This window comes from Symphalangus syndactylus, chromosome 11 (genome assembly GCF_028878055.3).
Source record: "Symphalangus syndactylus isolate Jambi chromosome 11, NHGRI_mSymSyn1-v2.1_pri, whole genome shotgun sequence".
Classification (NCBI taxonomy): domain Eukaryota; kingdom Metazoa; phylum Chordata; class Mammalia; order Primates; family Hylobatidae; genus Symphalangus; species Symphalangus syndactylus.
In genome coordinates, this window is record NC_072433.2 from 46,758,501 (window position 1) to 46,784,747 (window position 26,247).

The following is a 26,247-nucleotide window of genomic DNA, read 5'->3' on the forward strand; positions in this document are numbered from 1 at the left end:
TCACTGCAGCCTCGGTCTCCTGTGCTCAAGCATTCCCTTCTGCTGGGCCTATAGGTGTGCACTACCATGCCTGGTTAATTTTTTTTTTTTTTTTTTTTTTTTTTTTTAGAGACAAGTCCTCACTATTTTGCCCAGGCTGGTCTGGAACTCCCAGGCTCAAGCGCTCCTCCCAACTCTGCCTCCCAAAGTGCTGGGATTATAGGCGTGAGCCACTGCACCTGGCCTCTATGATGTATTTTGAATACATTCATACTTGTTCTCATTTTTTTTTCACATTAAGCCTTGGTTGCCTTGATTAGAAGTGGTTTTTAAATGATGAAAAAATTGTTGCTGTTTTTTATTTTATTATTTGTTACCTTTTTCTTATAGACTTTATTAGTTTATTTTACCAACAATCACATGATTATTAGTCCATTAAAAAAGAATTATTCTTTATATTTAACTTACTGGTTTTATAGCTTTCTTCTCTTTCAGTTCATATTTCACAAATTTTCTTGAGGATGTTGGTTTGTGTAGATGAACAGATGTGGTACCTAAACATTAAGTGATTTCCAAAAGCCTTAGTGTGAATTTTTTTAAAGTTGTTTTTAATTGACAAATAGTAATTGTATATATTTACAGGGTACAATATAATGTTTTGGTATATGCTTACAGTGTTGGATAATTAAATCAGGCTAATTAACAAATCTGGCCCCTCACATACTTACTATTTTTTCATAATGAAAACATTTAAAGTCTACTCTTTTAGCAATTTTGAAATATATAATGCTTTATGATTATAGCCACCATTCTGTGCAGTAGGTCACTGAAGCTTTTGCCTCTTATCTAGCTGAAACTTTGTACCCTTTGGTCAACATTTGAGAATCTTGTGTAATAATTGAAATTTGTCATTTTTATAGGTTCTGATATGTTATATGTCATATATGCTCCTTTTTCAAAATATATATCATTGATTTTTCATTTGTCATATAAAATCTTTAAAAGTTTACTGTTTTACTCCCTTTGTTATCAATAGCCTCACAGTGTTTACATGGTCCTCCTTTTTGGCAATTGAAGATTCAAGTCTTGTAGCTCAGGACTGAAATAGGCACCAGCCATAGAGATGAACACTTATGCTGTTATTTGGATTATAGATCAAGTCTTATTGCTAAAGCTGTAGATGGAGACTAGGAAGGACAGGCACAGAGTCTTGGATTGGGCTACTGAGCTGTGGATAGTTCCTCTTCATACATATTTTAGCTTCCTGGTATGTTTTGAAAATATACTCATCAGGTGCTTAACTTGTATTCTTTATTATATTTCTGTCTTCCTCCAATAGTTGAACCAGTGAATAATTTTCTATATACTAAAAAAAAATGTGGTACATTTACTTTCTATATTAACTTTGGTTGCATTAACTTTGTCGGCTCACTTGTAAATATCTGATGATTGATTAGTTATAAATCAACAATATGTCAAAAAGAATTAGCTTGTTGTGACTTAAGTCAGTGGACTATTTTCTTGTTTTTTTTTTTTTCTTTTTGAGATGGAGTTTTGCTCTTGTTGCCCAGGCTAGAGTGCAATGACGCAATCTCAGCTCACTGCAACCTCCACCTCCCACGTTCAAGCGATTCTCCTGCCTCAGCCTCCCAACTAGCTGGGATTACAGGCATGCGCCACCATGCCCGGCCAATTTTGTATTTTTAGTAGAGGCAGGGTTTCACCATTTTGGCCAGCTGGTCTCGAACTCCTGACCTCAGGTGATCCTCCCGCCTCGGCCTCCCAGAGTGCTGGGATTACAGGTGTGAGCCACCGTGCCTGGACTATTTCTTTCGTGGGGTTTTCTGCTTACAGGACAGCTTATTGTTTACTTTTTATAATTCACATCTAAACTTTTAATGCCTTCTGATTTAGGATGATTTCAGTCTCATCTTTTTTTCCCTGCCTCCTAAATAAGTTTTGTCATGAATTTTCATCTTTGTAACTAAATGAGAGTCATGCAAGTCTAACTCTTCAAAAATTAAGGACAAGAGACTAAACCTTTAAATTTACTGTGATCTTTGATTTTAAATGTTTTGATATAAGTGTTTGCTGATATATTTTGATGATGAAAGTTGGGACATCTTAAGTTCTAGCATGCTTTTTCTTTCTTTTTCTATCTCGGTAACGACCACAGATCTCGATGTCTTAATAGAGGCAGCCTTATTTCCTCTGTCCTTAAGCAAAAACAATACATTTAATAAGTTTTGAGTAACAGAACATTCTATGGCTAAATGATTGCAAAGTGGGCATCACTCGTAGGCTTTGGCCAACTTGATGCTATAGATTTCATTAGGGGACTTCATCTGGAAATTTGTAGTGAGAAACCCGGATGGAACTCTATAGAAAATACACTGTGCATCATAAGGTTTTGCTAAATGTAGGAAATAGAACCATGCCCCATTTGGTGACATTTCTCTTAGCAAATTCCCATGCTTCCAAATAACATTTAAAAATATGTCTTATTTTAAAAATAATTATTTAAAAAATAATCTTAATTAAGCAGCTTTATTTGGTATTATGGTAAGCATTGATAGAGAGTGTTAATCATTTCTATTGATGTTCTTCCTGCTTTGACAGTTTTCCTGTTCAAATTGAGCCCCTTTTAACTGTGGCTTATATAAACATGTTTATTTTATTTTAGAGTCAGGATCTTCCTTGGTCTCCCAGGCTGGAATGCAGTTGTGCAGTCATAGCTCATTGCAGCCTTGAACTTCGGGCTCAAGTGATCTTCTTGCCTCAGCCTCCTGAGTAACTGGGACTACAGGCATGTGCCACCATGCCCAGCTAATTTTTTTTTTTTTAGAGACAGGATCTTGCTGTGTTGCCCACGCTGGTCTCAAGCTCCTGTCCTCAAGCAATCCTTTCTTCTCAGCCTCTCAAAGTGCTGGGATTATATGAGTGAGCCTTGATTTTAAAATGTAAGACCTTAACTTTCATTTGTGTTAAGCAGATTTTATGTAGTCCACTAGTAAAGTAGTTTTCATGATAAATATCATTAATATAGAGGTTTTTAAAATAAAAGCGTGTTTTCTTAACTTACGTATTTCTGAGGGAAATTATTTTTGTTTTGTAGAATCTTTTTATATGAATTTCTCTCTGTACCCATTCAGAGATCCTCTTGTTTGGTTATCTTTTTTTCATGGAAATACATGGTAAAGCTCAATTAGTTTCTTACACCCACTTTATCCCAATTCTTAATAGGCTTGTAGCTTTGATAAATGACCTCAAGGATAAAAAGATCTATCAAGATGTAAGGTTTTAGTTATTATAATTTGAAGAAATAAAAAAACGATTTGAGGGTTAGAATTTATCAATGCACTCTTTCTTCTGCTGTATCTCATTCTCATTATATTGATACTTATACCTAAGACCTATACCAAATTTAAGTCCTTCTTTGTTTTTTAAATTCTACTATTTAAATATTTCTTGAATATTTCCTCCCTTGTGCATTACTGGTGTTACTGTCTTAATTCAAGGCCCTAGAATGATTGTTTTGACCCAAACTAGACTTTTATGCCTAGGGCTTACTCCCTGTCTAGCAGGCCTTTGCTCTGCCAACAGATATATCTTCTAGAGTTTGGATCGTATGATGCCCCAGTGGCTCTTCAGTATCTAAAGAATAAAATGCAAACTTGGAATCTGCTGTTCAACATCCTCCCTATTAGACTTCTGGATACCTGTCCAGCCTCCAGTCTTCCTCACATTCTCTGCTGCAATGTTATTAATGTACCTGGCAGTTCCCAGGTGGGTCACTCTCTTTCTGGCTTCTGCACCTTTATCATGAAGTTCCCTTTGTATTAAATAGCATTTCTCTGTAAGCTTGGTGCACTCCATAATCTTTTATTCTGCTCCAGTGATCTCTTGTTTTTACATATTTTCTGACAACTCCCTTCTCTGCATTTCAGGTTTCAATTAATTGCTCTACTGGTTCCCATGACATTTTATACAGGCTTCTTTTGGCTCTGATGTCACTGCATTGCTATTAGATAATTATATAACTTTCTTCTTTACGAGGCTATGAAATCCTTCATGTCACAGACAAGATTTGTTGCAGCTTTGTATAGCCCCTGATACAAGGCTTGGTGCTGGGGACTCAATGTTGAATAAGAATGCAAGTTGAATGAATTAATTAATCATGTTAGAAGAATTAGTACAATTTTGGTTCAGAATGAACTTTCCAGCACTATGTGTTGTCTAATAATTTAACCTTTTTACTTGGTGAATAAAATTCAGTTTATTTATTTTCCTGCAGGTTTTGAATAAGAACATATTTTCATAGTAAAAAAAAATCTTCTACTGGCCAAGTCCAAAAAGTTTCAAAATTCAGACTCATAAAATAAATGTAATGAATAAAACAAAATACTGACCTAGGTTTATAATAGCTTTATGACGTGGTGAGGGCACTTTTGATTTTTCTGTTAAACTGTGGACAGCATCTCCAAGGCCAAACTACATGGCTCTGACTGCTTTTACCCCTTGTATACAAACTTTGAGCTATCTCTGTGTACTGATTTTTTCATTCCCTGAAGAGAAAATGGAAGAAATCACGTAGATTATTCATCTACATTGTAATCCAAATGTAAGTCACCAGTAGCATGTTTATTCCTTCATGCATAGGGTGAGTCAGTGCTATTTAATAGGGCTTGTGTGTCATAGTGTAAACTTTACCTAAGATACCGAGGAATTTGAACTTAACCATTTAAATTTCAGGAATATGGTAAAGAAAGAGAAAATTATATACTTTTAAATAAAACAGAGAAAAGCTTCCTAAATCTTGCCATCTAGAGTAAGTTTCAGAATAAGAAGTGATATAACATCTATTTCTGGAAAAGTCTTGAACATAATGCTAAATAATGCACTAGAGAAAAAATCTATGTTTACACCTTAGACCTCTTTAAAGCAGAGTCTAGCAATTAATCATGTATTTAATTTACAAGATGAGAGTTATTTTTATTCTTGTGAACTGCAGTTGTCTTCAACGAATATGGTATTTAAATGGAAATAGAAAGAAGTGAAATCTAGGTAAAGGACAGATGCGTCAAGTAACATGACAGCTGAAATGGTTCATTTACATGGCTGACATGGACAGAGTGCAGCGATCATACCAGAATTGCCTAGAAACCCCTTCATATTTTGGGGAAAATTGTCATTAAAGCAGTATTTCTGATTTAAATGTTACCTTGGAAGCAGGTTATATATTGCTGTGAAAATTTTTTTTTTTCTTTACCTGAAAAAAAGAAACAAAGCATATTTCAGTGTTTAAATCCTAGGTCTTCCTGTTGCTACCAGTGTGACCTTGGTTAAGTTACTAAACCCCATTTAAAAAAAATCTTTAGAAGGATAATAATAGTACCATTATTATTAGAAGAGTTATTGTGAGGATTAAATGAAATCATACATAAATAGCTCTCAACGCAGTACTTTGCGTGTGGTAAATGCTCTGGTATTGTTAGTTCTTATTAGGATGCTGATAATCGTACTATAATGATATTATTCTTAACCTTTTTGAGCTCTTTGGTTAAAATTAAATTTATGTGTTTGTATTCATTCTGGCATGTTGCATATTGACAGCACCCACTAAGCCTGGTGTTCTGGATTCACTGGTGAATTACAGTAGCATAAAGAAATGACCTTGTCCAGAACAAACAGACCAAAATAATGAATGTATTTTAAAAATATCAGATCCCTGAATAGAGTCTGGAGATCTTGTTTTTGGTGTTGATTTTATGCTTAACAAGCTATGCATCCTTGAGCAAGTTGTCAATTTCTTCCACGAAATAAGGGACTTAGACCAGATACTTGTTAATATTTTTTTCTGCCTCAAAATATTATGGCACTCAATCATTGACTGTCAGAGGAGTTGAGGGAAAGTACTTATACGGTTTTAGGGCCGAGGCTGGATGATTTCAAGGTAGATCTTACAAGATGGAGAACTGGTTGTGATTGTGAGAGTTGAGCTGATGAGATAATAGCTTTGGATTTGTCAGTACGGTGATGCAAAGATCTTAAAGCAAGCTTTGATGAACAAGATGTTAGTTTTGATATTTAAGCTGTTTTAGTTGGTTCATGATCTTTCTAGGGATTGTAGAGCTAGATTTTCCTAAGACAACAAAGCTGCTGTCTAATTTTGATCTCTGGCATCTTCAACATCTCACACCCTCTCTTCTTCCCTCCCCTCTTCTCTCTCATTTTTTTTTTTTTTTTTTTTTTTACAAGATAGTAGTACTATCACTGTAGAGCCTTGGATCTAATTAAATGCAGATCCAATTCAGCAGGTTTGGGATAGGGCCTGAGAAACTGCTATTCTAACAAGCTCCCAGGTGAGGCCTTTGCTGCCTGTGGATGGCCTGCACTTTGAAGAGCAGAAGTCTATCTACAGCATCATATTTGTTGAGCAGCAGTCCTTTGTTTCATCCTCATCTCTTCTTTGTCTTCTAATTCAGATTGCAGATCTTGGGCTCTGAATTAAGCATCCTCATATTCCAAACTTGAACTTAGTCGTTGAATAAATGTCATTATCTGCATCCCTGATTCCCACTGGGCATAACCCCACAGTTCCTGGGTGTGATCCATGGCTGTTTTTGCAGCTTCTTTTCACTGGTGTGGCACTCTGCTTCTGTCAGTTTGCTGGTGTACTCCAGGTTCTGACTTCTGGCCTAGATTTACCTGGCCCACATCTTTTTACTCATCTGAACCCATTTCAGGGTTCCATGTTGAGGCCATTGCTGTACATTGCTATAAATGTTAAAATTTCCAAGTGTTGCTCTTGGAAATGAGTGTGTATATATATATATATATATATATATATATATATATATATATACATCTCCTGTCTCATCTGTTTATCATACATGACTACAGTAATTGGTGATCCCTTCTGTGTCCTGAGGATCATGTAGTTCTCCTTTCAGTAGGGAGCTCTGCTTCAGGATGTAATGACTGCCTCCATTTTCAGAGAGTTGCCTAACCAGTTGAATGGAAATGAGAGGTATAACTGGTTAGCGCTAGAAGTTAAGCTGATTTCCACCGAGTCCAATTTATTTTTCCACATGTGTATCTTTGAGAAACTGATGTGCTAATTGCTTAAAGGTCTTTGTGGAGGCTCTTGCTGGTGCTGGTGGGATTGGGTTCCTTCCAGCCTCTTTCATATTTCATGCAGCTTATCATTTAAAAGAGAACAATACTATTAAACACTGGCTTTAGAAGTTCTTTTTTTCCTAGGTATCCTTGTACGATTCAACAATATTATGTAATGACCATAAAAATAGTTGTAGGTACTTCAAGAAATATAATTTTCTTTGAAAAGTAGAGGAAACAGCAAGCAGTCTTCAAACTAACTACAAAAAACTGACAAGTTCAAGGCTGATTTCCATTGTAGTTTCATGTTACAGAAGCAGTTTAGTTTCATTTGCTGTAGTATAAGCTGAGTACCTTAAATATCCATTGTCATAACTCCAGTTTTCATTTCAATTTTTTGCTACAATAAAATTCTTATAACTAAATTATAACGCAAATTAAAGTACTGCAAAATTTTAATAGACATAATGTTCACCCATAGTCACATTCTTTCAGTTTCGTATTACATAAAAAACTAATAGTCCATAAAAATGTGGTAAAGTTAAGCTACACTTACAATAGACATGAAAAAATTTTAAGCCAAACTAGATGGTACTGAATAGCATATTGAATGATGAATTAGAACTTAAAGAATGCCTATTAGAGCTTTCCAGTTCTGTAATTTTAAATGTATGTATTAGAAAGTAGATTAATTTACATTTTGATGTCTTCATTATAGTGTGGGTGTGACAACTTCATACTCATTCTATACTTCTCTATGAGATACTTGATTCCTCTCCCAAGGGTCCTGAGTTTGCTTTGTCTCCCACAGAGACAGCTTGCTTTTCTGGGATGTTTGACCACTAGCTTTAGTTAGGCATGATGGTTGTTAGTGACTTTTTGTGAAATTAAGGTTAGCTCTGAATAGTCATGCTTCAGAAATAATCATTCATTTTGGTTATAAAATTTTTCTTGAAGATTATTAGCATCACTCCTGTGTAGCACAGAGTCATATTTTATTGGAGCTTTTATCCCTCATCTGACATAATTAATGCTCTTCCCTCTGGCATGGTTAGAAAAAGTGGTCATCTTGGTTTTCTGCAGCTCCTGCTCATAATCATTAAACTACCCATAGCAGCCCAAGGCTGCTTTAACTTCACATTATTTCATTTAGTTGTCTTTTCTGTTTCTTAAAAATTACTGATTATTTAATTTGCTGATTTAAAAATCATTATGTGGATCATCCATTCTTGCATTGATCAAAAGGATTCTGACATTAACCTGACAAAGCCAATTAATCCAGAAATCGTTGGTTTCCCACTTTGTGCCCCAGTCCTGTCCTAAGTGCTGAAGTAGATGACAAAATTTATGGCAAAGAAGAGAAGACAATTCATATTTAATATGCACTGTGTGTTGCTTTATTTAAAATATTTCACTTAAGCCTCACAACATCCCTGTGAGGTTATATAATTTTCTCCACTTTTCAGATGACAAGACTAGCTCAGAGAGAGCCCAGGTCTTGAAAGTTACAAAGTGATACAGCTGTGATTGCAGCCCAGTTCTTCCTGTTTTCAAAACGCTTGTCGTTTCCATGACCTTTTAGCTATGAAGACCTTCCATGACCTTTTAGCTACGAAGACGTTCTCCCCTCCAGCAGTTTGTTGATACTCTGAGGGCTGGGGTAGGGGAAGGCAGTTTCTCTCTTTTACTTGATTTAACATTGGATTTAACCTTATTCACTAAGGAATGAAAGTTGGCTTGTGAAAAATGTGGCTTGGATTCCATATGAGAAAGTTGGGTCAGTTAACGATTGTACTATAGGTAGGTCTTTGCAAGGCACTTCCTTAGGTGAATTCTCAGGACAGCATTGGAGCAAATCACTGAAGTCTAGGGGTTGTACGTAAGTACAGTGTGGGAAAGGCTAATGCCATCTCTTCCTTGTTTCACTTAGCCAATGAACAAAACTTCACTGTGTTTCAATTGGAAGAAAATTAACTAGCATTCATTACCTACAAACTCTATACTGTCCTTCAGAAGTATATCTAGTTTTATTCTGGTTTTTATTTACAGTCAGCTTACTTTGCTAATTTATAGTTTATTGTGTTTTTTCCTGCTAACATTCAAGACTTCCCATATTCATTTTAATTATACAGATTATAATTTCTATACAATTTCTAATTGTAGTAGTAACATTCATATTAAATGTACTGCTGAATTTTGCCAAGACAAGAATATAGAACAGGCTTCATCAAAGTGTAAATGAAAAATGGAAATGGTTTGGGTCTGTTTTTCAAAATGCTGAATGACTTGAAAGTATTATTTCTGTAGGATTTGTGTAGAATAATGTATGACACAATAAAATGCCTAATACAACATCTTTATCACTATAATAACAAGACATAATACAATTAATTTTTTTTTTTTTTTGAGACAGTCTCTGACTTTATCACCCAGGCTAGAGTGCAGTGGCAGTGATCTCTGCTCACTGCAACCTCCGCCTCCCGGGCTCAAGTGATTCTCCCACCTCAGCCTCCCATGTAACTGGGATTGCAGGCACACACCACCATGCCTGACTAAATTTTGTATTTTTAGGAGAGATGGGGTTTCGCCATGTTGTCCAGGCTGGTCTCAAGCTCCTGGGTTTAGATGACCCACCCACCTTGGCCTCCCGAAGTACTGGGATTACAGGCGTGACCCACTGCGCCTGGCATATTAAATAATTTCTTTTTTTTTTTTTTTTTAAGACAGAGTCTCATTCTGTCACCCTGGCTGTGCAGTGGCATGATCTCGGCTCACTGCAACCTCCACCTCCTGGGTTCAAGCGATTCTCATGCCTCAGCCTCCCGAGTAGCTGGGATTACAGGCGCCCACCACCACACCCAGCTAAGCTTTGTATTTTTTGTATTTTTAGTAGAGACGGGGTTTCACCATGTTGGCCAGGCTGGTCTCAAACTCCTGACCTCAGGTGATCCACCTGCCTCGGCCTCCCAAAGTACTGGTATTACAGGCGTGAGCCACCACACCTGGCTCTTTCTGTAAAGATTTAGAGTAGTATATAGTGAAGTTCTTTTCCCCTCCATATAATTCAATTAATATGGTGAACTAAGACTCTGTCATTTAAGGCTTAGAAGTTTGGAATTTTAAATTTTTACTTGTAGTATAAGTATGAAATAATGACCCTGAGTTTCTCTTGAGAAATCTTATTATGTGTTCAGATTAGTATTATTCTCTATAAAGTGATCCACTTGTAAGGCTACATACGTTTATTCTAGTGGTGTTGCCATTGCTCAAATCGTTTTTTAATCATCTTTTTATTTCATTCCCATCTCCGTTTATAAGCAATAGAATAACAGAACATAAGAGAATAGAATAGAACACACTCAACAGAAGAGAACGATGAATTACTTTATAGTTACAGTTAAGGTTATTAGTGAGTCTTCACTTCATCTGCACTGATTCATCACATTATTCATTGTGGCTGAGTCACAGTAACTTTTGGTAAGGTTTAGACATCAGAGTATAGTAATTTCATTTTGTTCCGTAAATACTTATTAAGCACTCACTATGTGCCAGGCACTGTTGGCACTGGGGTTACTTCAGCGAGTAAAACAATTGCCATTTATAACATTAAATTACCACTTTTAAATGCATTTGTTTCCTAAAAAGGAGTTCCAAAAACTTTATAGAAAGATTAGAATTGTCAGAATACAGCTCTGACCTCCCAGAAATCATACAAAATCATAGTATATTATGGGAAGGTAGTATAAATAAGAAAGGAAAATGAAATATCTAATTGAGTGATTGCTATTCATAAGGTCAACACATGAAACATCAACCAGGTTTAATATCCTGAAATAGATTTTATAGGCCATGCTCCTTCTCTAAAGGTCACTGGAAGAACTTAATACCTTTTTATTGAAAATAAAATGGGAATGGTGGAATGGCCTTTTCACATCTTATTTGGATAAGTTGAATAGGCAAATTTTGCTTCCTTTTTATGAAGTTATATTATTTCATATTTGCCATTTCATATTTTACATGTGAAATATGTTTCTTACCCACCTTGCTATCCATCATGGAGAAACGTATACTCGAAATCTTGAGGGTTCAAATGAAGTATAATAATAAATAGGAGTTGTTAAGTAAAAGTATGTATATATGTATGTATACATATACAAATAATTTTGGAGCAATCTCCTGTTTAAAGCAGAAAGTGAAAGCAAGGATTAAAGGCTCAATGCTTCTTAGTGAAGCGTTTTTTTTTTTGAGATTTCATGGTATAAGGAAAAGTGCACATGTACAGTTTGTCTTCACAGAGCCCTGTTTTGAAATTCAGACTGCCATTTAATAACTGTGCCTGCATGTGGTATGACAAAGCTGTGATACCAGTCTCACAGCTTTGTCAGGATGATGGGATGGAATAATGTATATCAACTATCTTGTGCAATGCATAAGTAGTTAGGCATTCAAATATCCTTTTTCCATTTAAAAAAATTGCACAAGTAGTAAATGCATATAATATTTTCATATAGTATTTTTACAATCAGAAATATAAAGAATAAAAGTCACACTCCTTTCCCTAGTGGTAATCATTTTTAACAATGTGGTGTGTATTCTTCTAGGCATTTTAAAGTACTTAGTTATCTATATGTGCATGTATATTTCAAACGTTATACATATATAGTTATTGTTGCTTAGCTTTGCAACACCTAGGATCATGCTAAACATCTTTTCTTCTGTAACATTACTTTTCCACACTGTATTTAGTCTTTCATAATACATATAGAACTACCTTATTCCTTAAACTGTCTTAAGATACTTCATTGAATGAAGGTGTCATAATTTATTTATTCCTCTATTGAGAGCACATTTATTCCATAATATTTTAAATTTCCGTGTATAGTGGAACTGTGCAGAAAATAAATCATGGTTTAAGTTTTGTTTCTTTTGTTCTCAAGGAGATATCAGTCATCTTGAAGATGCTCACAGTGCTGAATCTATGTATAGTATATTCAAATCTTTTTAACTATAGAAGTTAAGATGCATCCATTCTAAAGTGAGGAAGACAAATTTTCCAACTTGTCTAATCGTGGAAATCTTGCTCAGGAGGTGGAACTATATTATTAAATCAGAGAATATGGATGGGACAGTAGCAGGAGATAGGGTAGGCTGTGAGAATAAATTTGTGAACTGGTCATCAAAAGTTTCCTGAAACACTGCTTCTAGGTCAGGACTTCATACATAGCAGAGCAACTCCCTCACTGCTTTCTTTGGTTGGTTCGTATTTATTTATCTAGAGATAAGGTCTCACTCTGTCACCAGGCTGGAGTGCAGATGCGTGATCTTTGCTCACTGCAACCTCTGCCTCCTGGGCTCAAGCGATCCTCCCACCTCAGCCTCCTGAGTAGCTAGGACTACAGGCGTGTACCAGCACACCTGGCTGATTTAAAAATTTTTTTGTACAGATGGGGTTTCGCCATGTTGCCAAGGCTGATCTGGAACTCCTGGGCTCAAATGATTCTCCTGCCTTGGCCTCCCAAAGTGCTGGGATTATAGGCGTGAGCCACTGTGCCTGGTACCTCACCACTTTCTGTTGAAAGTCAGTGGTTGACACAAGATTAAAAAAAAAAAAATAGTAAAAAGAAAAAAAAAGTTTCCTGAAACATATTTTGTCAGCTTCTCTCCTTTTTCTTCCTTTCTACTAAACATTTACTGTCACCTACCATGTACTAGATATTGTTCCTGTAAGTGATTGTCTTCCAATGTAGTACGGAAAATAACACATTAATCAAATGGTGAAAATAAAATGTATTGTGATCACTTTTGATATACAAGCAGTGATTAAGGTTGCAGAAGATCGAACAATTAACTGCTGTAGGAATTAAAGAAGGCCTCCCCATTTAAAGAAGCCCTCCCCTGATAATGTGGATCACTCAGTTCAGTTCATAAATATTTACCGAGAACCTCCTATGTGCCAGCATTAGAGATCCAAAGTTGAGAATGTATTGGATGACTTGTCCTTTTGCTAGTTTGTATCAGTGAAAGAGTAAATGGGAATTTTAAGAAGAAATTATTGCCTGAAGATGATGTAATTTAAATTTCAAAACTGCTTGAAAATATACTGTATCTTGTATAGATGAGTCATAGGACAAACATATAGACTATTGTTCTGTGGGAATGCTTGCTGTCTCAGCAGCTCAAATATTAATGTCTTAATAATTTACTTAATAAGCCACAGGTGTAGTTTGCTGATAGGCTGTATGTTCATATACAAGCCTCTTTCCTCTGCTCTCCCATGCCTACCCCGTCTGCAACCTTCCTGCCCTCCTCACCCTCTGTGTGCATGTATGAGTACCCGGAATATACAAATCTCATGGAACTATGGGACTCTTTGACCCTCTATGATAAAAGATCTTCAGATTATGCTTAGTTCTTGATTATCTTTTTGGGGAACATCTTAGCCAAGGGATTTGGATCATTCACTGCTTCTTTGTACATACTTCTTGGTTTGTTAACTTCTGCAACACAGTCTTCAAAAATTGTACACCTCAGGCTTTCAGAGATTTATTCCTGATTCTGAAAAATTACTGCTCTTTACATGTCCCATAACTGGAAGATTATCTAATCACAATTAGCTAAGTCAGGAGAAGAATCTGAAGTTGGAAATTAGAACTGGTGAACCTGAAGTTGCTCAGTTCCCAAAATTAGAGAATCATTAATGAAACACAGATGGTAAACACTGACTGATTCCTTCCCTGGGGTAAGATTCTATTTTCACAGATTTGGTGTATTTTTCTACTAGAACCCAAAACCCAAAGAAATCTGGAAGTATGTTGTTTTTATAATATTTTTAACTTCCAGTTAAAAATCAGTATCCAGTAGGGAGTGCTATATAAAATGTTTTTTAAATCAATATATTGCTTCAGGCAATGAGGATTTTTGCAGACATTAATGCAACTATCCATAAAGCTCTATTATCTAAGCTATTTGTAAACATCATATGCCTGTGATAAGTTTGAAATTGTGCCTTAAAATATTATGTCTGTGAGAAAACATACATTGGCCAAATGTTATATTATTAGGTACTAGAGTTTATATATATATATATATAAATTTTTTTTTCTTTCTTTCCACCTTTTATTTTAGGTTGAGGGAGTACATGTGCAGATTTGTTACATGGGTAAATTGTGTGTTGCAGGGGTTTGGTGTATAGATTATTTCATCACCCAGGTAATGAGCGTAGTACCCAATAGGTAGTTTTTCATTCTTCACCCTCCTCCTACCCTTCCACCCTCAAAGAGGCCTCCGTGTCTATTGTTCCCTTCTTTGTGTCCACAGGTATTCAGTGTTTAACTTCCACTTATAAACAAGCATTATGTGGTATTTAGTTATCTGTCTTTGCATTAATTTGCTTAGAATAACAGCCTCCAGCTCCATCCATGTTGCTACAAAGGACGTGATTCCATTTTTTTATGGCTGCATGGTATTTCATGGTATATAGGTACCACCTTTTGAATGAATCCAATGTTGATAGGCTCCTGGGTTGAGTCCATGGCCCTGCTATTGTGAATAGTGCTGCAGTGAACATACACATGCATGTGTCTTTATGGTAGAATGATTTATATTGCTTTGAGTATATACTCAGTGATGGGATTGCTGGATCGAATGATAGTTCTTTTTTAAGTTCTTTGAGACATCTCCAAACTGTTTTCGACAGTGACTGAAATAATTTATATTCCCACCAGCAGTGTATAAACATTCCCTTTTTTTCTGCAGCTTTGCCAGCATCTGTTATTTTTTTGACTTTTTAGTAATAGCCCCTCTCACTGGTGTGAGATGGTATCTCATTGTGGTTCTGAATTGCATTTCTCTAATAATTTGTAAGGTTCAGTATTTATTCATATGCTTTTTGGCTGCATGTATGTCTTCTTTGGAGAAGTGTCTGTTCATGTCCTTTGCCCATTTTTTAATAGGGTTGTTCAGTTTTTGCTTATTAATTTGTTTAAATTGCTTATAGATTCTGGATATTAGACCTTTGTTGGATGCACAGTTTGCAAATATTTTTTCCCATTCTCTAGATTGCCTGTTTGCTCTATTGGTAGTTTCTTTTGCTGTGCAGAAGCTTTTTAGTTTAATTAGGTTCCAATTGTCAATTTTTGTTTTTGTTTTTGTTGCAATTGCATTTGGATTCTTTGTTATAAATCTTTGCCGTGGCCTATATCCAGAATGGTATTTCCTAACTTTTCTTCTAGGGTTTTTATGGTTTTAGGTTTTACATTTAAGTCTTTAATCCACTATGAGCTGATTTTTTATACATGGTGAAAGAAAGGGATCCAGTTTCAGTCTTCTGCATGTGACTAGCCAATTATCCCAGTACCATTTATTAAATAGGGAGTCATTTCCCCAATGCTTGTTTTCTTCAATGTTGTCAAAGATCAGGTGGTTGTAGGAGTGCAGCTTTATTTCTGGTTTCTCTAGCCTGTTCCATTGGTCTATGTGTCTGTTTTTATACCAGTACCATGCTGTTTTGGTTACCGTAGCTGCCTTGTGGTAGTGTGATGCCTCCAGCTTTGTTCTTTTCTTAGGATTGCTTTGGCTATTGGCTCTCTTTTGGTTCCATATGAATTAAAAAAATTTTTTTTTCTAATTCTGTGTAAAATGTCATTGGTAGTTTGATAGGAGGATCATTGAATTTGTAAATTGCTTTGAGTAGTATGGCTGTTTTTTTATTTGTATTTGTTTGAGATGGAGTCTCGCTCTGCCACCCAGGCTGGAGTGCAGTGGCACAATCTTCGCTCACTGCGACCTCCACCTCCCGGGTTCAAGCGATTCTCCTGCCTCAGCCTCCCAAGTAGCTGGGACTACAGGTGCGTGCCACCACGCCTGGCTAATTTTTTGTATTTTTAGTAGAGATGGGGTTTCACCATGTTAGCCAAGATGGTCTCGATCTCCTGACCTCATGAGGAGAACTCCAATGAGTTTAGAATTTAATGACAAATGTATGATATGTTTTGAAACATAATTTCTCTTCCTCTAGTACTCATTTTTGCTAAAAAACAAAACGAAACAAATCATGATAGGACTGAGTTGTTTGCAACATAGACTTTAGTCTTATACTTGTCCTGACTATTTGGATAAAGTACAGCAAGAATAACTATTTCTACCTAGGCTTTTTTGATTGGTTTTGATGGAACTCTGTTCCACAGGGAATCTCAGATAAGACCTTTTAAAGCTGAGCCCAGCCATGGGTTTGTATCCTCAAATACCCTGTAAGTTGGGTAACCCTCTCTTCTTAAGGTCCCAAGATAAACTTGGAGTTCGTAGGCCTGTTAGAAAGTGACATTCTTTACTGACCACAGGTCAGGAGCCCTGTATAAGAACTGCATAGGCAATGGTATGAAGCCAGTTTTTACCATGGGGCTTTTATTAGCTATGCAAGTTGAGCTTGACTCTTTAAAGGGAAGCATACCCTTCCAGCGAAATCTTGGTAAAACAATTGTGTCCTGCTGCAAAAGAAAAATGGATTCTTATTGCACTGATGCAAACAACTATATTGCCATAAGTTAAAAATACTCACAGATAGTTTCCAAGTTCGTGAGGAATCAGGCAGAGAGAAACATGCTCCAAATTTTGTTCACAGGAATATACCTTACTCAATTATTAAAGGCTGTAAATAGTTTAAAATAAGTTTCCTTCACACTGAAAAACAAAACCAGGATCAGCAGTATTTCAAGCAAAAGTAAAAAATAATTGCTTCAGCTTTCTGAGTTCAGTCCATTTAGTTCTTGATTTCTTGATATTCATGAACATTTCAGCTCTTCATGAGTCCTGTACATTTTTTCTTTATTCCAATGTTACAATCTACAAAGTTATCAGAAACCTGTATTTGAGGGCACCTGTCAAAGTTCTGTCACTTACTATAAACCATCTTTTGAAAAGAATTAGAAGAAGACAGCAATTATCTGTGAATAGCAAAATGTCCAGGGTAGTTACAGTTAGAAACATAATTGACAAAGAAGTTTGGTGATCTCTGTGGTTTATAATAGCTTAACCTTATGTTTGCTAACATATACTTAGACATTAGAATTTTAGAAATTCCATACAGTTTTGGAACAAATATTAGCATTATTCACCAAAATATAACCTAAAGAAGATTGAACATCATTTTGGCAATCCCATGTAACTAAAGATGTCAAATGATCCTGTTTACCTCTTTTCTGGAGGTTCCGGGGGCCCTCTAAAGCCTTCCAAAAGCCAGGTGTCAGGAAAGGCAATTTTGAGGCTCAAGTTTGATTTTGGGAAGCCTGTTAAATATGTTAGAGGATTAAAACACTTGATGTTATGAAATTGATTTCCAGATTACCATAAATTATTTGACTCAGAAATTTTAACGAAGCAAAAATCTTTTATAACCCTTTCCAAATTTTGCCAAGAGTACCCTGTTGTGCTTTCATTCCAATGCTCAACCCACAGAGAAACCACATAATAACCCCCGGAACCTAGTCAGCATGTTCACACAGAAAGCCTCTTCTGCAAGAATCATTTCCACGATCCTTCCGCCGCTTGTTTGAACCTTCAGCTTTACCTTATCTAATTCAAAACAATTCTTTTTTTTTTTTTTTTTTTTTTTTTTTTTTTTTTTTTTTTTGAGATGGAGTCTCACTCTGTCGCCTAGGCTGGAGTGCAGTGGCGCGATCTCGGCTCACTGCAAGCTCCGCCTCCCGGGTTCACGCCATTCTCCTGCCTCAGCCTCTCGAGTAGCTGGGACTACAGGAGCCCGCCACCACGCCTGGCTAATTTTTTGTATTTTTAGTAGAGACAGAGTTTCACTATGTTAGCCAGGATGGTCTCGGTCTCCTGACCTCGTGATCCGCCTGCCTCTGCCTCCCAAAGTGCTGGGATTACAGGCGTGAGCCACCGTGCTCGGCCTCAAAACAATTCTTTAACCCTAGTCAATACTTTACATTTTCCTATCTTCTAATAATCTTTCATTAAAAACACGTTTTATTGTTCTTATAGCATGTAAATCTATTTCCAGTAGTTTCAATTATGTGTTTTAATGGTACTCCTAGCAATTTGAACTTTAATGTAAATCCTGGCAAGTTGTTTTAATTGTGTGCCAGATACAGCCAGCATAATTGACTCCTTCCAGCATAATTAAGGGTGTGGTTAATTCTATATGTCTATAAGGGGACAGACATATAGTTCTATATGTCTGTAAGGAACTATATGTCCCTTACAGACATATAGAACTATGCCTATATGTCAATTGCCTTACCAGTTGTGGAGCAAGCAAGTCAAATAGTTCTTAAAGCCCAAAAGGCAGTTTGTAACCTTAAAACATTTAGTGAGCCTAGTATCTAATTGCATAATTTAGTCCTTCTATTTACATTTTCGTGACATCTGCATTTTACTAATAATCTTTAAGGCTGTTGTTATTTCTCAAAGATTAAAGTCACGTGAACTAAAAGGTACCATAGCTTTTATCTTCCCTTTAAAAAATATTTCATCAAGCACTTTTCTTCCTTTAGGCCAATTACTTAGAGGTCTTTTTATAGACATCACACTCAACACATATATAGCTACACAGACAGGCAAACAGAAGAAGATTCCGTAGTTGCAAGACCTTTCATTTGCCAGTCTTTATGTTTCTCTCATAATGTGAACTAATTTCTGATACTCCCAAAAGTCAAAAATGCCAGATAACACAATGCAAAACAGAACAGAACCCTAAATTCTGAGAGGGATTTATCTACTTCCAGTTCCTGGGGTTTCATGAGGAAAACAGAGGTTTTTTGCAAAATGGGATATCTGGCGCCCTGTGTTTTTCCCAAGGAGTCCCAGGCTGTTGGAGCTTGAATATCTGCTTTTAATTAAACTGACTTTTAGCCATAGCACTCTTTAATAAGGTCCTTTTAAAATTTCTTAATACCTGACTTTAGCCAGGCCAAACGGCTGATATTTCTGGCTTTCAAACTTTACTAAAGGCTCAGAGAAAGGAAAATCCAAGGCAGTTTGTGGAGGGGCAGGGAATCAAAAAATGGCAAAGGTCATGCAGATATCAAACTAGAAAGAACTCATTTCCTAAGGCAGGATTGAACTCCTGGCTGCCATTGTAAAATGGTGAGGCTAGAACAAAACATTGCCACGTGGTTGCAGGCCTTGCTCCCAAGGACGTAAAACAAGATGGAGGCCTGCCGCAAAGTTTGCTATGGAAAGATGCACAAAGTACACTAGATTGGCTACAGATTAAGACCAGCCTCACAAATCCTTTTTCACAATTAAAACTCTGCTGAGAATATAAACAGTGATCCTTATCATTCCTAGCCTAGTTAAAATGTCTTCTAAAAGGAAAAAAAAATGCTAATTTAAAAGTCAACTCCTGATCTGGTGGAGAAAAGGAAAGAAAAAACTAATTTAAAATGCCTAAAGAGGAACCTCTTATTTTTATGCAAATGGATTCCTCCACCAGTGAGAAAGACCTCATTACTGTTCAAGGGAGTGGGACCTCCTGGCTGGGGGAGCAGAAGGCTCTATGGATGCATGGCAGGGAGAGCTGCCTGCTGTTGGGCACCCTTGGTTCATGCACCCCAGCCTTGGCAGGGAGGGGAGGATGGCGGGAGCCACTGCTCGCCCTTCTGTCACAAAAAAGAAAGGAAAATGCCATGGAGACTGAGGCTGACTTTCTCAAAACCTGGGAGTGATGGGGGTCGGGCCATGGTTTCCCCTACCCTCAGAAGTCTGAGGATGAAAAGGCTTAAATATGAGATAAAAATAGATTTGGTTTGCATCTCACTCACCCTTTCTTAAGCCCCACGTTGGGTGCTAAACTGTTGTAGGACTTTCTCCTTAGTTCACCTAAAAATGGGGTTCTTGTCACACAACCATGAGAGATTAGGCTTGCAGGCACTTTAAAGGGCAAGAAAAATTTATCGGGCAAAAAGGAAAACAAAGGGAAACAGTCTCAGCAAAGTGAAAGTCCTGCTAGCTGGCTTCCGCCTCATAGAGTGAATCCTAGGTACCACCCTGGAACAGGGGAGATCAGGCATCTCCCTCTGGCAAACAGTGCGCACTTCCCGAGGCTCCACCCCATTGCACATTCCTTCCAATGTGCAGGCCAGTTGGAAGTTCTCTAGGGACCTCTTTATAATTGCTGTCTCATTCCTGAAATGAGGCCAGTACACCAGGAGCAGGAGGGGGGAAGGGAAGAGCAGTTAAAATAAAGAATAAACAGAAAGAGGAAGAGGAACAATTTCGGCAGCATTTTTCATTTTAAAAGTCACTTTATAAAATTTTACATTTTCCTTTTGCAAAGAAGTAACTTTGTCAGAACCTCTTTTAGAAGCTTCTAAGTTTATCGTTGAAAATAGCTCTCCTAGTTATTTTATTTTAGAGCTAGCTTTTTAAAATTGAGAGTACAGATAAACTAGTTGAGGTATTTTAAAAGTACACTATTTCGACCATTGTAATTTGGGGTCATCTTTAGTTACGTGTGACCAGTTTTCTAAATGTTAGCATGAAGAGGCACCATAAGCATTAAATATAAATCCAGCTGGTGTTTCTAAAGGTGGGTCACCCTTTAAGGACAAAGTCTAGGTTTTAGAGATAGTTGTCCATAATTTTCGTTTTCCTTCCGGAAAGACCAGAAACCTAGTGGGACTCATGAGAGCCTTTTATTATTTTGGTCACTCAAGAACATTTTAGATTTGTCAATTGAACCAAGCTTCAGAATTTAACCAGTTTTTAAAATTACATGTTTTTCACTTAAGCCTCAAAGATTCACTTCCTCTTATCAAAGACCAAAGTTTAAACTATAGAAAAGGTTGAAAAACTCCAACTAGTAGTTCAAAATAAAACCTTAACTTCAGAGAAAAATGAAAGTCACAAATCCGAGGTCAACGGATCTCTAGAGAATAACAAATGAAACTCTTACCTTTTATAGAGCTTCACTTCCAACCTCAACTAGTTAAGAATATGTACAAATTGAATAAAGTCTTAATCCTCAATCAAGCCAGGAGGATTCAGATCCCAACAGGGGCCTTAGCAGAGATTCCTGCTGACTTTGGTAAGGTTGGGTGAAGGAGGACTTATCGCATTGGTACCAGGGTGCCGATTGCTGGTAAAGTGGTGAGGCTCTCTGGAGGTCCACTTCCGATCTCATCTAGGGTGCCAAAATGTTAACCTTAAATAACTAGATTCCGAAAATGTGATTCATTATAGAGTCTATTCAAGCCTAAATCTATGTGGAAGCATAGATAGAAGCTGCCGTGAATATATCTTCTGATTAGCATCAGTTACAGGTGGATTTTAAAGGAAAGAGGCAGCTTCTAAGCTGTGTTTCCAATAACATATTAATATAACAAAAACTATTGATTAGCTATATATTGTTCTTTGTATCACAAATTCCAGGAACTGGAAGGTAATGGGTAAGGCAGCTAGTCAGGAACAAAAATGCCTGTAAACATGGCCTTTGGGTGTGGGCGCATAGGAAGGAAAGTGTGATTGAAGTCCCATACTCTTTTCCTGAGCCTGATAAGTTTTGCATACCTCACCTAGCTCAGTCTGCTCTGAGCTATTTTTCTCCTATCACTGATAAGTTTTATTTTGCTTGGTGATGTTTGCATATAGACTTAAGTCGAATGGGAAAAGCATGGAAAAGAAAAATTAACATTTTACAATTTCATTTCAATTGGAACTCTAATTATTTAGTAGAATTTTCTGTTATTTTGTAGCTCTTTAATTTGCTTTGGAGGTTCATGCTCTATTAATTGCTCTCTCCATTTTTACTGGCATTGATGCTTTCCAGATGTCCTATTTTTGTTTAAAATGTTAACATTGATTACTTTTCCTTTGACTTAGATTTGTGGTATTGTTTACCATAAATTGTGCAGAACATCCTTGTTTAATTTTATGTAGTTACTTTAGAAACAATACAATGGTGATCACTAAAATAATAACATTTATCTAACCAAGCTGTTCTTGACTTATCATGGGCGTTCTTTGAATGTATAATTTAGATGATTTTACTTTTACCGTTTTCTGCTATGCTTTGAACATCTTCTATTTTTCCTCTTACTGAATAGATACTTATTTTCTTGAGAGGTCTTATTTTCCTTTTGTTTATTTATTGTTGCCTCTAATAAAACTCCTTTTTTTTTTTTTAAGAAAAATTAGATGACAGAATCACTATAGTCCCTTTGTTTTTAAATATCCTAGCACTTTTAAAAATATTTTTAAATCTAAAATCTTGGTATAAATATCATTAAAACAATCTCTCAAAATCAATTCACCTACCATTGTAATGCAGGTTGATTTCAGTTTGCATATTCTATATCCATATGCTCATGTATCATTTAATTGTAATGGAATTATATACTTAACTCTTGGTGATTTATTTTTTGTATGTAAAGCAAAATACTACCTCTACTAATAGAGATCTAAATAAAAACAGAAATGTTACCCACAATTCTTCCACCTCAGCAAAGGTGTCCCCTTTAATTTTTATATATACATATGCACAATTTATAAATTATGATTATTTGTATCTTTTATTTTCTTTCATAGTGAATGAGCTTCACTGAGAGTGTATAGACTCCTAGAGCTTATTACCTTATGCTCTAGCAGTGGCATATTACTGCTTTCTGATTGCCAGGCTACCCATATACTTATACCTGCCTGGAGCTAGTTGAATATAGGAAGGCAAGGGCATGACTGAAGGGGTGGCTGGGTCCTTTCCTTTGAAGCAGGAAAAGAGTAATGATGCTCTGTCTGTTGATAGGTCTCTCCATTCCTCACTATGGACCCATTCCTGTTGGTGCCATTGTGAATACTCTTGTAAGAAAATCTTCTTTTCACTCAGAGCAAGTCTTATCTATAAAGTACCTATCTTTTCAGCAGAAGATAATGAGACTGTTGCCTGAATGTATAGGCCCTTTCTTTACGTTCTTCTTAATGTTACTATCTGCCTAAACATAAAGGCTTCCCAAAACCTTGGCTTTAAACTAGGATGTTGGACATAGCAATTTTATGAGCATAATTTAATTTTCTTTAAAAACAGAATCTTAATCCATGCCAATGTGATTTCTGCAACTAGGTAAATTGTAGGTTCATTTTTGTGCTATGTTCTTAGACTATATGGTATACATTACCTGAATCCAGAGATGGATTAATTGTGACCTTGAGTTGTTTATAATTTCTGAGTGCTTTTAACAAGAATGAGAGACAGTACTTAGTCCATCTTTTCAACAAAAGATAATGAGACTGTTGCCTGAATGTATAGGCTCTTTCTTTACTTTCTTCTTAATGTTACTATCTGCCTAAACATAAAGGCTTCCCAAAACCTTGGCTTTAAACTAGCGTGTTAGACATAGCAATTTTATGAGTATAAAGGCTTTAATTTTCTTTAAAAACAGAATCTTAATCTGTGCCAATGTGATTTCCCCAACTAGGTAAATTATAGGTTCATTTCTGTGCTATGTTCTTAGGCTGTATGGTATACATTACCTGAATCCAGAGGTGGATTAATTGTCATCTTGAGATGTTTATAATTTCTGAGTGCTTTTAACAAGAATGAGAGACAGTACATAGTCTGATGGCTGAAGGTTCAGATGTCTGTCTTTCAGTTAGCAGTTGAGAAAGTGCACTAGTCAAGTGAACAATTTTCTATATCCATTTTGTGTCAAATCATCATGATTATTGTGTATTTTGTAGCTTTTGAGCAGCTGACTGTGCTAACACCTTTGAGTAGTTTTCAAGGTTGAGAAGTAGAAATGATCTGCTTATAGTCCAGATAATAAGGCAAGAATATCATCTCCCTGGGAGAAAGTAGAGGATTAGGAATTTCAGCATGAAACCTAGCTGAATATTCGTGGAGTGGATGGCTTTGGAGTATGTGAATATTATCTTCTTTCCTTGAGGGTTTGGGGGTACGATCATTTGAGAAAAAATTGTGTAATGAAACATTAGCATAAGGAATTAAGTTTGCATTTATGGTCACATAATTAGACATATTTCTTAATAACTAGAATATGTTGACAAATGACTACCACATGAGTATTAGTGACACTTAGTTGTTTGGACCATATACACGTCAGTTAGTTAGATTGAGTGCTGGAGGTAAGGGTGGGAATATCCCATGACATTTCAAGTTCTTCTGTATTTATTTTCAAAGGTACTTTATTCTGCCTCTTGTTCCCCCAGCAAGAAGGTTTACAAGTAGTAAAGTATGGTACTTCACGTAAAATAATGGAAGTTAGATTAAGCACTGCTTCTTCATTTGTTTAGAGTTTTTCTTTGTTTATCTTTGTGAAAATGACTGAATTTGATGGGTTTTTATTTTTTCTTTTAGGCTCAGTTTATGAACCTCTTAAAAGCATTAATCTTCCAAGACCTGATAATGAAACTCTCTGGGATAAGTTGGACCATTATTACAGAATTGGTGAGCAAAACCTGAGGAAAACGTTTCCTTAGGTATCTGCGATTAGTATTCCCCTTGCCCTAGTTAAATCATGTACATTATGTGGATCATATTGTTCTCTCATTGGGATGTTGGGGTACTTTCAGTGCTTAAGTAGCTGTCTATTCCAATTGTGTGTCGATACCAGGACTATAAAAGGAATCTGGAAGATCATATCTGGCCCTTGAATAATTTTAAAACTGTCACCAATATCTTATGTGTTTTTTTTAAATCTTCCTAAACATTACCAGATTTGAGACCTTGAGGATGTTTCTTGATTAATACACAAATATTTCACATAAGTATTAATTTGCTCATTTACCTAAACATGGTTCCCAGATAGTCCTAAACTTTTTATATCCATTTCTAATTCATTGAGATACAAGAGATAATCGCAAGTTAGTATTATTAATATCAGGGCCCTGGTGTTTTGTTTGTTTTATTTTGTTTTTCCAGGACCAGCCTTGCAAATTTTGTTTTTCAATGTGAGTAAGCAACTTTCAGATATGTGTATAAGGGCCTCCTCTTTGTTTGTCAGACCATATATTAGAATGCATATTAATCTTTTTGTCAGTTTACATTTTATGCCATTTACTTGTACTAGGATGGCAGAAAACATAAAATTTGATTTCTCTCCCCCTAAGATGATGGATTTTTTTGTCTATTTCAACTTCATATAAAACTTCAATCTTATTTTCGTCAAGATTCTTGCTTGCATTAAGTTGCCCATTTTATTATCTTTTTGGCAATAACTAGCTAAAGAGAACTAACTATATTTTTTTATGTCAATTGTGTATTTTGGACTCTTAGGACTAATTTTTTACACTGGGAAAAATAATAAATACCCTGGTTTTCTGAAAGAAATGATTATGATAAGATCAATTTAGAGGCCGAGCACGGTGGCTCATGCCTGTTATCCCAGCACTTTGGGAGGCTGAGGCGGGTGGATCACAAGGTCAGGAGTTTGAGACCAGCCTGACCAACATGGAGAAACCTTGTCTCTACTAAAAATACAAAAATCAGCCATGTGTGGTTGTGCACTCCTGTAATCCCAGCTCCTCAGGAGGCTGAGGCAGGAGAATCACCTGTACCCGGGAGGTGGAGGTTGCAGTGAGCTAAGATTGCGCCACCACACTCCAGCCTGGGTGACAGAGCAAGACTCCATCTCAAAAAAAAAAAAAAAAAAAGATAAATTTAGTCTGAGAAAAACAAAAAGAAATTTTAATGCTTTAATCTCTGTGACAGAACAGAATGTTTTCAACCTTTGAAAGACTATCCTAAAAAGTAGATAACATGGCTGGGTGTGATCTGTCATGCCTGTAATCCTAGCCCTTTGGGAGACCAGAATGGGAGCATTGCTTGAACCCAAGAGTTCGAGACCAGCCTGGGTAACATAACAAGCCCTCCATCTCTACAAAAAGTTTAAAAATTAGCCTGGCATGATGGCGATTGCCTGTAGACCCAGCTACTCGGGAGTCTAAGTTGGGAGGATCACTGAAGCCCAGGGGTTAGAGGCTGCAGTGATCTTATGATCATGCAACTGCATTCCAGCCTGGGTTATAGAGCGAGACCCTGTCTCAAAACAAAAGGGTAGTTGCCAATCTAGATAAGGTTAATGTAATGCATTTTAGGAAAAGCATTACCCATCCATTTATAGTTAGATAGCAATAAAATAGCTTTTAGTAAATGTAATTTTAGTATGTTTTCCTATTTTA

General features: G+C 36.4%; 1 protein-coding gene across 6 annotated transcripts in view; it reads left to right on the top strand.

Annotated features, from left to right (window-relative positions):
• PHKB (phosphorylase kinase regulatory subunit beta) overlaps window positions 1-26,247 on the top strand; it is a 239,098-nt gene that overhangs the window by 11,975 nt on the left and 200,876 nt on the right. For 5 of the 6 annotated variants that reach the window (XM_055233310.2, XM_055233313.1, XM_055233309.2 and 2 more), the window contains one exon: window positions 24,425-24,514. In XM_055233310.2, the coding sequence (XP_055089285.1) occupies window positions 24,425-24,514 (90 nt within the window). Of the gene's footprint in view, window positions 1-2,824; window positions 2,940-24,424; window positions 24,515-26,247 lie in introns of all 6 variants that reach the window. The other variant, XM_063611888.1, reaches the window with a different exon arrangement.